The sequence below is a fragment of the Rhincodon typus genome, chromosome 32 (assembly GCF_021869965.1).
Source record: "Rhincodon typus isolate 14 chromosome 32, sRhiTyp1.1, whole genome shotgun sequence".
Lineage (NCBI taxonomy): Eukaryota > Metazoa > Chordata > Chondrichthyes > Orectolobiformes > Rhincodontidae > Rhincodon > Rhincodon typus.
In genome coordinates, this window is record NC_063363.1 from 14,609,270 (window position 1) to 14,624,438 (window position 15,169).

The 15,169-nt window shown below is 38.3% G+C and overlaps 1 protein-coding gene across 1 annotated transcript in view; it reads left to right on the plus strand.

Annotated features, from left to right (window-relative positions):
* Nucleotides 1-15,169, plus strand: part of LOC109927318 — a 103,517-nt gene that overhangs the window by 15,451 nt on the left and 72,897 nt on the right. The window contains exons 6-14 of the mRNA XM_048615367.1: nt 1,799-1,886; nt 1,976-2,029; nt 2,609-2,735; nt 4,718-4,800; nt 5,497-5,591; nt 6,268-6,330; nt 10,795-10,849; nt 13,861-14,026; nt 15,019-15,055. Coding sequence (XP_048471324.1) covers nt 1,799-1,886; nt 1,976-2,029; nt 2,609-2,735; nt 4,718-4,800; nt 5,497-5,591; nt 6,268-6,330; nt 10,795-10,849; nt 13,861-14,026; nt 15,019-15,055 — 768 coding nt within the window. The remainder of the gene's footprint in view (nt 1-1,798; nt 1,887-1,975; nt 2,030-2,608; nt 2,736-4,717; nt 4,801-5,496; nt 5,592-6,267; nt 6,331-10,794; nt 10,850-13,860; nt 14,027-15,018; nt 15,056-15,169) is intronic.

Consider the following 15,169-nt stretch of genomic DNA (forward strand, 5'->3'; position numbering starts at 1 on the left):
GCCCGAAACACAGAACCCGGTCACAATTAAGACAGACAAAAGACGAACATTTTTACACCAATGCAATGGGAGGAAAAATAATGTAGTCAGAATTTCAAAGATCAAAAATCCAGGCTGCAAGGGAGAAAGTTATTTCTTTCCACAATCCTTTTGATTTTTGCAATGATGAGATCTGTTGTTTGTACAGTGACCGCTGACCTTTGATTCAGTGGTTGATCACGTGAAGTTGGGTCCTTTCGCATATAAATTTTTTGTTTTAAGCTTTCTGCCATATTTTTTTCTATAGTTGGAGAGAGAGGGTGCTGTCTGTCTGCAGTTCTGGCGTTTTCCTCTCTGCCTCTCTTGACACTCAGACTTTTTAACACTCTGCAGCTCAATCCATCACAGACCTGTTGTGAGGCAGAGTTTCCTTAACTCAGAAGATTCTTGGTGTCTTTAAGTCTCATTCTCTGTCTTCTTCCGAAAGAAAGCATTGCATTACACAACTCGGTATGCAACACGTGAATTTCAAGTTGCAAAACTCCTGGTTTTTCAGTTATAGACTGTAATTTCTATTTTGAAAAGGAAGAAACATATGGTCTGTTACAGAATATCACTTTAGACCAGGTGTGCAATGAAGAGAATAGTGTCTTAGAAACCTGGCTGCAAATCAGCCAATTTTTAGGTGCATTGTAGCCTTTCAAGCCTTATGTATGGCAGATAGGAAATTTGTGATAATTACAAGCTATGTTAGTAATGACCAAAAAAATTTGGGCTGTAGCGTTTCCCTTCAGTTTCTGTACACTCCTGCATGTTGAGGCCAATGTTCTCTCTGAACAGCACTATATGTTGCACAATTTTACAAATGCTTTGTAAAATAAAATATGGATTAGTCACGGAATGCCTACCTGAATTTTTGGAATCTAGTAAAAACAAAAATGGTAAACTTGCATAGATTGTTAACATGATTCCATCAATCAAATATTGATTTCTTGGCATAAAGCCAGTAAACTTTCCAGAGATTTTCACTATTCTTTAAATCAGGTGCTGTGACTATGTTTTCACACTCATCTTTATATCTTTTAGTGTAACTGCATGACTTTCAGACGAGCTAGCAAAGAGAAGAAACAAACCATTTTGTTTATGGTAACAAGGGAGTAGATCTTTTAAGAAAAGTTAATTTAATTTTCAGACTGTTGAAAATTAATACTGAAAATTTGCAGATTACTAAATTAGTTGAATGCAGCCTTTAGCTGAGGATCTTTACCAATTTAAACAGTGAGTATTAAATGTGAATGAAGAAACTCCGGGACCAGAGTGCCTCTGGATCTATAGACTTAATGCAAGGTGTCTTGTTTACTAGGAAGAAAATGAGGCACAAAATATAATTCTCTATATTGGCATTTTCTCTTCATTTTGTCCTTGTTCACCTATATTGAAGTCTACAGTGTTTCTATTCTAAAGAGCTACAAAGTGTAATATCCTTTATAATACTCATGGATTTAGTGTTTCCTGTTTCTAATAATGATCAAACACTGAGTTCAAATTATGTAGTTAGAAAGATTTGGTAAAAAACGAACTGTCATCATTAATTTTCTTATTGCAAAGCCTGCTTTTTCCTCTGGAAGATAAATGAGCCCTAATCGTCGTCATTGATATTACCTATCTTAGCATGGATTAACCACGCAAAAGGCCAAGTCTCAGTATTAAACTGGTATCTGACTGGTTTGGCTGACATTTGGGCGTGGGTGGATGAAGAGTTAAATTTTGACTTTTTCCTATAGTGGAAAACAATTCACAAAGCATTTTTTCCTTGTAGTCGTGATGAACTACGTGACCTTGATCTCAAAGCACTGAAGATAATCGATCTTCTGGAATCTGCGCACAGGGCTCTACTTGTGTATGCTGTAAGTGCTTTAAGCATGTCTAAGTGTCCTAATTCTTTCTCCATGCTCCTGAATGCCAGCTTTTTGTCTAATTTCAAATTGTTTTTTAGTTGAAGCGGCCACTGCTGAAACAGTTTGTTCGTGTTGGTGAAAACCTTGACCAGGTGAGAACATAATTTTTTCCATTTGTGCAAAGCTGACTTTTTTTAAAAAACTCAGCAACAAAGCATTAGGTGCAAATATTTAAAATAAATTAATGAAATAATATTAAATGGAAATGTCAAGGACTGTACAGGACCTTTACTCATCAGGCCAGTCTCAAAGCCAAGAAAATATAATACATTATTCTGTCACAAAAAGACTGGTTCGTTTAAAAGGCTAAATTGATAAAAGAATGATTGTGTCTATACTATGCTTTTAACATGACCGTCCTTTTATTGTTTAAATTTCCTGCTTGTAATAAAAGTTAAAATGATGCATCACCCTCTGAAACGGAGAAAAAGGGGTGTTTTGGGTTTGTCTTGGTACACAAAAGATACTTTAGTTCGCAGATTAGCATAGCTAAAAATACCTTCTTGCTGAAGTATTTTTTGCATACTGACAGAACACTATCTCTTGCAAAATGTTGAAACTGTGTAGATTTATTACGTTTAAATAATAGTTATTTCCCTTTTGTGTTCGATTATATCTTGGAGATGAAATGTGTATTTTAATTCAGACATGAAAGATCAATTTATTTTCAGTGTTCCACTTTGGAAGAGGCAATACAAGTGGTAAAGCAGCAAACGATTTTTCGGGATGCCTGGAAGATGTTGGCCTTTGGGAATAAAATGCAAGCAGCTGCAGTCCTTGCTCTTACTGGTCTTCATTGTGAGTACCATGTCATTTGTTATGTTAGTCTCTGTCAAAAGTTCTGCATCTGTTGTTGCTAATTTATGCATTACCTAATCTGAGATTCTCTTTTTCAAACTGGTAAGATTTAACAGCACTTAATTTTTGTTAAATGATAAATATTTTAAGTTAGTAGTACTTGTAATTAAATGTGTGTTAGCGAAAATAAAGAAGGGAAACATTGGTGCAAAGGAAGTTCTTTTGGCTGTATGCTGATGCTAAACTTGTGCTTTGGGAATGCATCATTTGATGGCACATATAGTTTACAAGCATGTTTGTCCATGACCTGCTTTTTAAAATGATTTTCCATTTGATGTATGGCGTTTGGTTTAGTGTGTACGAAAGAGGTTGGGAGTTGAGGGCCAATTTTAGAGTGCATTTATCCTGTTGGAAATTATCCAGTGGTTTAGCTGCACATAGGAAATCAGGAAGGAAGGGAGGACAGCAGAGTGGAGAATGCTGAAGGGATATACGATAATTTACAGTTTGTATGTTTAAATGAAATGTTGTTTAACTTACAAAAATGTGTAAGACGTTATAACTTGGATTTCATTGTGGCTAGTTTATAAAACACAAGGGAAGGTGATCTTGCAACCATGCCATTATGAAGTCAACATGTATATTTGTGTAAAAAGTTCAGTTCCCTGCTTTTTGGTCCAACTCGTTGTGCCGAGCATACATCCCAAACTGATCTAGTCCCATTTGCCATCATCTGTCCCATATCCCTCTAAAGACTTCCTATTCATGTGCCCATCCAGATGCCTTTTAAATGTTGTAATTGTACCCACCACCTCTGGCAGCTTGTTCCATACATGGACTACCCTCTGCATGAAATAGTTGCCTATCAGGTCCCTTTTAAATTTTTTCCCCTCTCATGTTAAACCTATGCCCTCTAGTTTTGGACTCCCTCACCCTGGGGAAAAGACTTTGGCTATTCATCCTATCCATACCCTTCATTATTTTATGAACCTCCTAAGGCCACCCCTCAGCCTTCGACGCTCCAGAGAGCCTATTCAGCCTCTCCGTATAGCTCAAACCCTCCGGTCCAGATAGTAATGAACATGAACGATAGTGGGTAAATGCTTAAAGCTTTTCAGTGTTTAAGATTTTTTATTTATTCAAATTATTTTTGTGATCAGATTAAGAATTATAATTCAAATGATTTTTGCTTTCTGCCACGTGATGGCCCTTTTTAGACCCAAATCAGACATGCGTATGAACTCTTCAAAAATTATTCATGTAAAAATTGGTCCCATGACATTATAAAGGTACTCTAAAGATATGGCTTTTACATAACTGTATACAGTAATTGCACCAGCTTCAGATTGTGACATTATATTTTGATTTACCATTTCAAAATTTGCTGTGTATCTAACGAATGTCAATTCTTCAACAACTGAACTTTGACTGCAAAATTGAACTGTACAGTGTCAGTCCTGTTGGTGGAACGGGTTCTGTATAGGTATGAAAATAGTTCCCGCAACGTGTGCACACACTTTGTTGTGATCCGTACTGAATGCCTACTTGTTGCAGGGACTGAATGTGTTGATTGTGAAGTTAACCTATGCTGTATGACTCGGTGTGAACTGATTTGACAGCAGGACTGCTAGGTTTGCTCTTGCCACTATACTTTGCACCCTCTTTTTCATCACAATGAAATATGCATTCAGCAGCAGCAGAAAGATTTTTCTCTAACAGGCTAAGATTAAACAGTATACCTTGCAAATTAGAATATTCTGAGGCTTCACTCATTATTTCTGGAAGGGTGTGTCATGAGAAACTTTATTCCATTTTTCAAAACATTGAATTGAGTCAATGAAAAAAAACCGATACTTGTATATTTCTGTCTTTTGATATCGGGGCTTCCTATTGAGCTACAGTTTATCAATTCAGGATTTAACTTCATCCTTGTTCCATACCATAGTTCATCTACAACACCATTGTTTATTTCTTTGTTGTAGATTTCCGTCATATAAAGCAATATTCTATTGATCATAATGATCTGTTTGAGCAATTTGAAGATCACTGCTTTGAGGAAGAGGAGGTAAGAGATCCAACTGACTCCTTTTTTTGAAAGTCAGTAATTAGTAATTTTTGTACAAATAAGTGTAGCAAAATGCAGTGATTTCAAAATGTTTTTGTTCATTATTTTAAATGCTATGATTTGGAATATATAGCAGCGTTATTTTGGGACGAGGAATACTTTTTTAAAAAACATTTCCTTGAAACACAAAGTACATTGATCAGTATACAAAGTTTAGAGGGGCATTGCAATTAAATGACTACTTGTTAGTGTCCTCCTGTGCAGTCAATACAGTAGCACATATCACTGAAACATGTACCAATAATCATGTATCATCATCATCTGTTTCTTCGCAGTCAATAAAGCAACTCGTGCTTGAGTTAAAATAATATATTTTGTAAATGTTTACTGAAGCATTGAAATGAAGGGTTTTGCTGGAGAATGAAATAATTATCCAGCCTTGGAATCCGTTGTGAATATCTTGTACTGTTTCAATTTTGATGGTACAAAATTGATGTATAGTTAAGCTTCCTCAGTTGTTTGTTTCATCAGTTGCACCTTGATTTTTTTTTTCTTTCGAATCCAGCATCCTCATCTGTAATATGTGGAAAAATGCTACCAAACAAGAAAGATATTTAGAACCCATTTTCTCTTATTTTCCAATGTGTTAGAAAACAAGGGTTAGTATTTTTAATTTTTTTCCCTCTTTATGATCAGCGAGCAAAAGTATTTCAGGAGCATTGGGAATCAGACATGAAGAAGCAACATTATGAAGCGGCAGTAAAGTCTTTGAATGAGGCAATACGAGTATGGTAAGTTTCAATATTAAGGATTCACATACAAAGAGAATTTTTGCATTTTTGTAAATGAGACTGATCGGTTGTTCTAGTATTGTAGGCCTTTTAGTACCCTGGCTTAGTCCACAAATCAATTTCATGTTATCTGTCTGAGAATCCTACAGTTGTTGCCTTCTTTACGGCAATTATTGTTACACTGAAGATGAGAAGGCCTAAGGTCATAAAGGTGTCTGTTGATGTTTTTGTTTTTGCTTTTTCTTTTCAAGTAAAGAGTTTGTGATCTCATTAGAGGCCTTGAGGCTGTGGCAGGTTACCCCAGGCTGTTTTTTCAGCAATATATTGTCTGTTCATAGAGCTTCAAGTTTTGAATATCTGTTTTCCTTGGGCTAATGAAGGCGATGAAAAGCTAGATACCCTTGGAACTTTTTCTCTCTCATTTGCTTTTTTCTCCCTTTTTTATTTGTATATCTTGTGACTCAACTTTCAAAGGTAGCTGCACAAGATGCCTTGATCGTCTAATGAAACATTAAGTAGATGTTCAAAATTATGGTTTTTACCTGCAACCTACAGTCCAGTCAAATGTTCTGTTTGTTCATGAATGCCTAATTTGTGATAACAATGTGACTTTTTTTTGTTGCATTCTGTAACATGTTATTGTATGGAGAACTGATTTGTGTCAATTTTGTTGTAGTGCATTTAATCATTTGCTGTATGAGAAGAGATCTTATTGCTATTTCCAGTTGTGTCAATACAAGTAAGTTTGCACCTGTTCACTAAATGTTACTTAATTTAAGGTAATCCATTATACTTGAAAAGCTTAAATTTGGATATAACTTTATCATAGAATCAAAATCATAGAATCCCTACAGTGTAGAAACAGGACCTTCAACCCAACAAGTCCACACCAACACACCGAGCATCCCACCCAAACCCATCCCCCTAATGTACACATCCCTGAACACTACGGGCAATTTAGCATGGCCAATCCATCCAGCCTGCACATCTTTGGAATGTGGGAGGAAACCGGAGCACCTGGAGGAAACCCACGCAGACATGAGGAGAATGCGCAAACTCCACACAGACCGTTGCCCAAGGGTGGAATCGAACCCGAGTCCCTGGCACTGTGAGGCAGCAGTGCTAACCACTGAGCCACCGCGATCTTTTGTTTAAGAATGTAGTGGTCTGAAGTATTTGAGGAATTTTTCCCTGATCTCCATCAGATTTGATTATCAAGCAGCACCAGTCAAGATATCTCTGGAGCACACTTGCAGTCTAGTGTTCTCAAATAAACGTGTTGGACTGTAACCTGGCATCATGTGATTTCTGACCAAATTAAGTTTTTAGAACCAGTCTTCCAGAAAATCGGAAACTTCTGATTGTTCTTATTTTGGTATATGATTGATGTTACACAGAAATGCTGTGAATCAGTTTGCAGCGACGGTCACCCAGTAGACATGAATTTGAACAAGAAGTTGGGTTTAAACAATTTTCACTATACTTTCATTGAATTTGCAAACATGGAAATTAAAAGCCCTCTTTCATTCAGCCAATAAATAATCAATAACTCATCTCCTGACTGCTCAAAGCCTGTCCGCCATCTACAAGGCGCAAGTCAGGAGTGTGATGGAATACTCCCCACTTGCCTGGATGAGGTCAGCCCCAACAACACTCTAGAAGCTTGACACCGTTCAGGACAAAGCAGTCCGCTTGATTGGCACTGTATCCACAAGCATTCACTCCCTCCACCACTGATGCTCAATAGCAGCAGTGTGTACTATCTCCAAGATGCACTGCAGAAATTCACCAAAGATCCTCAGACAGCAGCTTGCACACCCACAACCACTTCCATCTGGAAGGACAAGGACAAGGGCAGCAGACATAAGGGAACACCACCACCTCCAAGATCCCCTCCAAGACACTTACCATCCTGACTTGGAAACATATCGCTGTTCCTTCACTGTCGGTGGATCAAAATCCTGGAATTCCCTCCCTAACAGCATTGTGGGTCAACCCACAGCAGGAGAACTGCAGCGGTTTAAAAAGGCAGCTCACCACCACCTTCTCAAGGGCAATAGGGATGGGCAGCAACTAGGGATGACCAGCCAGCAACGCCCACATCCCACAAATGAATAGAAAAAGATATTATAACATCAGTTTTGACTGCTTGGCATAACCCTCAGAGGAATTGCTAATGTTAGTGCTCTTCTCCATCTTCATCCTCCAGCAAGCAGACATATTCTGATTCATTTTATGATAGATTGACTCCAGTACAACCCCTAATTTTGTTTAGTGGAAAAATGTTATGACTACATTGCCACTGTGCTAACCACTTCAATCTAAGCACCTATGCGTGAAGACTTGTATCTGCCTGCAATTAAATACTGAATCGTAACTGTGGCATCTTACTACAATGGGTATATCATAAGGAAATGCTTAGATTTAGGACCACAGTTATTACAGTTAAAAAAGGGAAAGAAGGTTGATGAGAGACAAGTAGAAAAGTAAGTTGTGAAGAGGGCATAAGCGTGTTGCAGTGGGATATGGACAGATTGTGAGTGGGCAGAGGTCTGGAAACTGGAGTGCCATGTGGGAAAATCTGAAATGATCCATTTTGGCAAGAAGAATAAAAATAGGACATAGTATTTAAATAATGTGAGGTTGCAGAAGGATCTTAGCGTATGAATTGCAAAAGGTTAATGTGCAGATACAGCAAGTAATTAGAATGATATCGTTCATTGAGAGGGGAATTGAATGCAAAAGTAGCAAAGTAGTATTTCAGTTTTGCACAGCACTAGTGAGACCACATCTGGAGAATTGTATACGGTAAGGTTGCAACCAAACCAGCAGGCTCGGTGAGTAGGTCTACAAGCTCATCCACAACCTGAGCTACAAATCTTCTAGAAAACTTTAAATTGTATGCAGTAGTGGACATTTTATTTAAAGAAGAATATAAGTGTGTCGGAAGCAGTTCTGGGAATGTTTACCCAACTAATATCTGGAATGAGTGGGATTTCTTATGAGGAAGAGTTAGATAGACTAGGCTGGCACCTGCTGGCGTCTAGAAGCATAAGAGGAGGCTTTATTGAAACATACAAGACCCTGACGGGTTTTGACAGGATAGATATGGAGAATGTGCCTCCTCTTATGGGTGAATTTGGACACAGAGGTCATTGCTTAAAAATTACCAATGCTCATTTAAAACTGAGGTGAGGCAAAATCTTGTTTTGAAGGTTTTGAGCATTTGGAACTCTTCCTGAAAAAGTAGTAGATGCAGAGACCTTGAATATTTTTAGGGCAGAGGTAGATGTATTCTTGTTAAGGAATGGCCTGGTGTATTATCACTGGACTGTTAATCCAGAGATCCAGATAACGTTTTGGGGAGCTGTGTTCGAATCCCGCCACGGCAGATGGTGGAATTTGAGTTCAGTAAATATCTGGAGTTGTTTGCTGGGTTGACTGGTTTTCATGCAAACGTTTCGTCTCCCTTTTAGGTGACATTGTTGGTGCTGTATAACCTCCGTTGAAGCATTGTTGTTCTGTCCCGCTTTGAATTTCTATGGTCCGGTCTGTCGTGGTAGGCAGTCTTGTTTCCAGTTTTGTACTGTAGTGGTGTGTCGATGGGGTCTATTTCAACATGTTTGTTAATTGCATCAGTGGTTGAAAACCAGGCCTCCAGGAATTCTTGTGCTTGTCTTTGTCTTGCTTATCCTAGTACTGTAATTTTGTCCCAGTCAAATTGATGTCCTTCTATGTCGAAGTGTATTGAAACAAGGGAGAACTGGTCATGCCGTTTTTGCTGTGAGTTGGTGTTCATGTGTCCTGGTGGTGGGTTTCCTGCCCGTCTGTCCTGTATAATGTTTCTCGCAGTTGCTGCATGGTATTTTATATATCACATTTGTCCTGCTCATTGTGGTTATGGGCTGTTTCGTCATTGAGAGTAACTGGCAAAGTGTGGCTGTTGGTTTGTGTGCTATCCTTATTTTAAGAGGTCATAGGAGTTTTGTTGTCAGTTCTGATGTGTTTCTGACGTAGGGTAGGATGGCCAGTGTGTTGGGGCGTACAGTGTCTTCTTGATGTTGTTTGTTTGCCAGGCATCAGTGGACGAAGCTGTTAGGATAACCATTGTTTGCAAAGATACTGTAGATGTGTTTGTCTTTGTGTGACACCCCGGAGCTGCGCAAAAACAGAGTTTTTAGAGTCTTTGCAAACAGTGAATATTCATGACAGACCGGACCATATAAACTCACAGCAGGACAGAACAACAGCGCTTCAACGGAGGCTACATTCTGACTATGTCACCCAGGAAGGAGATGAAACATTTGCATGAAAACCAGTCAGCTCGGCGAACCAACCAACAACTCCAACTGCAACCGGAGTTAGAGATCTTCGTTAAAACATCAATAAATATTTGGAATTAAAAATCTAATGATGACCATAAATCCATTGCCGATTGTCGGGAAAAACTTGTCTGGTTCACTAATGTCCTTTAGGGAAGGAAATTGCCATCCTTACCTGGTCTGACCTACATGTGACTCCAGAACTACAGCATTGTGGTTCACTCTGAACTACCCTCTGGGCAATTAGTGATGGGCAATAAATGCTGCCTGGTCAGCGATGCCCTAAAGCCTTGAGTTAATAAAAAGAAAGGGTGAAAGGTTGTTGGGGTGGGCTGAAATTGGATACGAGGTTACAATCGGTCATCCATGATCTTATTGAATGGCAGAACAGACTGAAAGCCGAATGATCTACTCCTGCTCCTTGATCATATGTTTGTATAATTAATGTATAAATTGTTATGTGTAATGTTCCACTTTATTGCTCATTGCTCAACTAAATCCTAATTTACCATTACCGCAAGTTTTGCTTTTGAAAATACAGAATTATGTCAAACACTGACTCATTGGTGAAAGGCCTTGTATTCTTCCTGTTTACTTCTCATGATTTAAAAGATAAAATATTACTATCTCTGGATTTTGGAAAATGACCGGACTGGGCCTTTGCCAGTTCCTTGGACAGTTTCTTCCTTGGAGAGGTAATGAAAATGTTCAGTGTTGAAAGTAGAATTTTTAAGTCCGTTTTGATGAGTGACCCTGACAAAAGCCCAGTTTATTTGAATGCATTAATCATTGAACGCATCATAACAGCTTCAATCTTTATTAAACTGTTGTATTTGCACATGACATTTTGTTCATGTTGTGTCACTTCGTATTTTTGACAGAAAAGCATGGAGTGATGCCAAAAGGTGCATTGTTCTGAGGCCTCATTCCATAGAGGTATGTTTAACATAGGCATTCAATTGATAATTAGATATTGTTGGGAGTTTCAATCAATAAAACATGAGCAAAAAAACTTGAGAGCATCTGAACTCTTTATGATAATTGCTGAGAAATTGCATCCTACATTTTAGGTGATTGGGTTGGGAAGACAGTTTTTGTCTCCTTTGGTAAGACTTAATGGAAAATGTTACGATTCTTTGTTATTGCTTGCTGATGTACTCGCTGAAGCCTGATGATTGCACTTAAGTGATGTTTCAGTTAAGCACAATATGAATTAGTTCGTTAACACTCACTTATATAAAAATATTAAAAAACTGTTTAAGTTGTACAGATGCCCTACTTCTCATTACTATGTGTAAGCGCACAAACTCCCAAAGCATGCAAAGAAGAAAAATGAAAAGAGACCATTCAGCCCATTATGTCCACAGTTATAAGTATCAACGCAGTCAGCTGAGTATCATTATCTCCTGCTAATTTTCTCCATTTTCCCCGTACCCATTTTGCTTTATTTCTATCGAGCTAATCATCCAAAAACCTCTGGAATGCTAATTGAACCTGTCTTCACCATACTTCCAGACAGTGCATCCCATAACCTAATTACTCCATAACCTAATTAATGGAAAGGTAATGGTTTAGTGGTATTATCACTGGACTGTTAACCCAGAGACCAGGTAATGTTCTGGGGACCTGGGTTCAAGTCCTGCCATGGCAGATGGTGGAATTTGAATTCAATGAATATCTGGAATTAGAGTCTAATAATGGTAATGAATACATTACCAATTGTTGGGAAAAACCATCTGGTTCATTAATTTCCTTTAGGGAAGGAAACTGCCATCCTTACCTGGCCTGGCCTGCATGTGTCTCCAGACCACAGCAGTGTAAAGGGCGGCATGGTGGCTCAGTGGTTAGCACTGCTGCCGAACAGTGCCAGGGACCAGGGTTCGATTCCAGCCTCAGGTGACTGTCTGTGTGGAGTTTGCACATTCTCCCCGTGTCTGCTTGGGTTTCCTCCGGGTGCTTTGATTTCCTCCCACAGTCCAAAGATGTGCAGGAAAGATGGATTGGGCATGCTAAATTGCCCATAGTATTCAGTGATGTGTAGATTAGCTGTGTTAGCTATTGAAAATGCAGGGTTACAGGGAGAGCATAGGGGGATGCTCTTTGGAGGGTCAGTGTGGACTTGTTGGGCCGAAGGGCCTGTGTCTGCACTTTGGGAATTCTATGATCTACTCGTTGTGTGAAAACATTTTTTCTTACATTCACATTTGTTCCTTCTGCAGATCACTTTAAATCTAGTTCTTGATTCTTCTGCAAGCAGGAACTGTTTCTCCCTATTTACTTTATCAAGCCCACCCGTGACAATTCAAAAACTGTCAGATCTCCTGTGAGTCTCTTCGAGGAGTGCAGTCTTAATTTCTGCGTTCTATCGACATGAACTGAAATGTCTTATTCTTGGAACATTCTTGTGAATTGCTTTTGATCTCTCTGTAATGCGTTCACATTCTTCCTGTAATGTGGTGCCCAGAACTGTACACAGTACTCCAGATGAGGTCTAACAAGTGTCTGAAATAAGTTCAGCATCACCACTTTGTTCTTGCCCGCTATGTCATTATTAATAAAACCAAAGATATTGTAGATATTTTTAATCAGGCTATTCAGACATGTTATGTACACCTGGACCAGGTGGAACGCAAACCCAGACCTTCTAGCCCAAAAAAAGGGACACTATCCCTGCACCACCAGATCTCAAACAGAGAATACTGTACTGCTGTATCAACCTGTCCTGCTATATTCATTGTTCCTGCACCCCCATTAGAATTGTAACCCCTACTTTTATATATTGCTTTTAATGTTTCTCCCACCAAATTACATCACCACACTTCTCTGCATTAAACTCATCTGCCACCTATCTGTCCACGCCTCCAACTTGCCGGTGCCCTTTTGGAGTGTTAGTGTCCCCTGTGAATTTACAGTTCTTCCAGATTTTGTCATCTGAAAACTGAAATTGTTCCCTCCGTACCAAGATCTAGGTCATTAATGTATATCAGGAAAGCATGGATCCCAATACCAAACCCTGCTGAACTCCACTGACCACTTCTCTCTGTTTCCTATCACTCAGCCAATTTTGTGTGTTTGTTGCAACAATCACACTTATACCATGATATAAACAGTACTCAAATCTTTTGTGTGGCACTGTATTGAATGTCTTCTGGAAATCAATGTTGCTTTAATTGAGCCTGTCTGTTATCTCTTCCAAAACCCTTGCAAAGCTGTTGCAAATCCATGCTAACTCTTGCTAATCAATCCACCTTTTTTTCTGTGATTATTAATTCTACCCAACACAATCGTTTCTAAAAGCTTCCCCACCACTGAAGTTAAACTGATCTTCAATTGCTAGGCTTATTTTTATGATGTTTCTTTAACAAGGCTGTAGTTATTTATAATTTTCCAGTCTTCTGTTACTGCCCCCAAGTCTAGAGAAGACTGAGAGATTATGGCCAGTGTGTTTGCAATCTCCACTCTCCCTTCAAAATCCTTTTCAAACTTTCCAAAGTATCAGGAACACACTTGAGAGCTTTGGAGCAGTATTTTATTCAATATCATCATTATTTGTAAATTGTAAAACAATTGCTTGTACCTTTGTTGGGAGGGCCACTATTTATTGGCCTACCATCATTCATAAGCGTTTTCTTTCCTCTCATTTGGCACTGTTGTCTCATTGTAAACTGCCTGGTTTTGAAATATGTGCACAGTGGGCCATCAGCCATGATCTTATTGAATGGCAGAGCAGGCTCAAAGGGCTGAGTGGTCTACTTTTGTTCCTAGGTCTGTATAATAGTTTGGGATAAAGTTTTGTGCCTTTGTTAACTACATATGACTGGAATCATCTCTCAGAGCATATTAGTAGTTTGTTTAGAGCCGGTTTTCATGCTTTTGTTTAGTAATAGATTTTAAAAGTACTCTTGCATATTTAAATTCCACTTTTTAATATTTTGTCTCTACCATAGGGTCATTATCTATTTGCAGGAGCACTATGTGGAAAAGGCTGGTATACTCGTGCATTGAAAGCTAATTCTTTGGCAATTCAAGTATGTCAGTGGAAAGGGTTGAATGTGAAGGGCTTGATGGAACAACGAGAATTGATCCAATTTGAACAATTACTTTCATCAGAAGGTTGGTGCAGACCTCTTTTTCTTGATGAATCTATTTTGTTTAGACAAGTTCATTGAATTGGTAGTAGTTCATCCAGTGCCAAAATCTTGTTGGAGCAGTTAAAAAATCCAAGTGTCAGTATTTTGACATTTAGCTGACATGTAATTTTGTTAATTAAATATTTTTAATGGGTGAAAAATCTTAGGGATTTACAATTTTCTTTGTTTGAAAACATTTATTACTTGTACTATTACATAGAATTAATGAAAACTCATTTAATACTCCACATTCATTGTTTCTTTGATAAGATCAAATAGCAGTGGTGCAATTTGGAAAAATTTAATGCATGAAATTGTCTCAAATTTTTCACCCAGTAGTGTGAGCCTTGAAGCTGATTTTAATACTGCTGTAAGTGCTATAGAGAGCAATAGCAATAAAAAAAAATCAAAGTTCTCATGTTTTGCACTGGTATAAAAGGTTATGACATACAATCAACAGGACAAAACTAATGTAACCAATTACTGCTTGTATTCACCTTCATGCATCATCAGGAAGCTGGACAAATTCATCATTGTTACTATCAAATTAACTCAACAATATGTAACTCGCAGGTGTCCTATTTCAATTCTTCCAGAAATGCTTGGCTCCAGATGCTATGGTCCTGAAATGTATAGTTATTTTAAGAAGAAATGAATAGACAGCAGAAGGTCTGTCTCTCCAGTAGAAATTCTGACCCTGATAGAGGGACTGTTATTTAAACTGCAGTTTATAGATATTGTCTAATCAGCCTGTTTAGAGATGTTGTTGAACACATCAGAGCAGTTAGGACTTGAACCCAGGCATCTTGGCTCAGATATAGGAGCACTATCGCTGGATCTAAAGTTGAATATTAAGGAATAAGTAAAGCTACTTGTTTATGCCATTAGTTTGCTGTGTCTAGGGATTGGAATTTTAAAATTTAATACTTAGACCTGTGTTATTTAAAATTATTTGTTTTTCTCGTTTATTTTCAGAACAAGCGATTGGGAAGTGGGAGAAAGATGACCCCAGGTAAAACAAATTTAAATTTGTTAAATAAACAAATTTAACAAATTTAATCCTATCGCCATCCCACCTGCCCCAGCCCCACCCCTCCTCTTTATTTATTTCAGAGCTCCCTTCCCC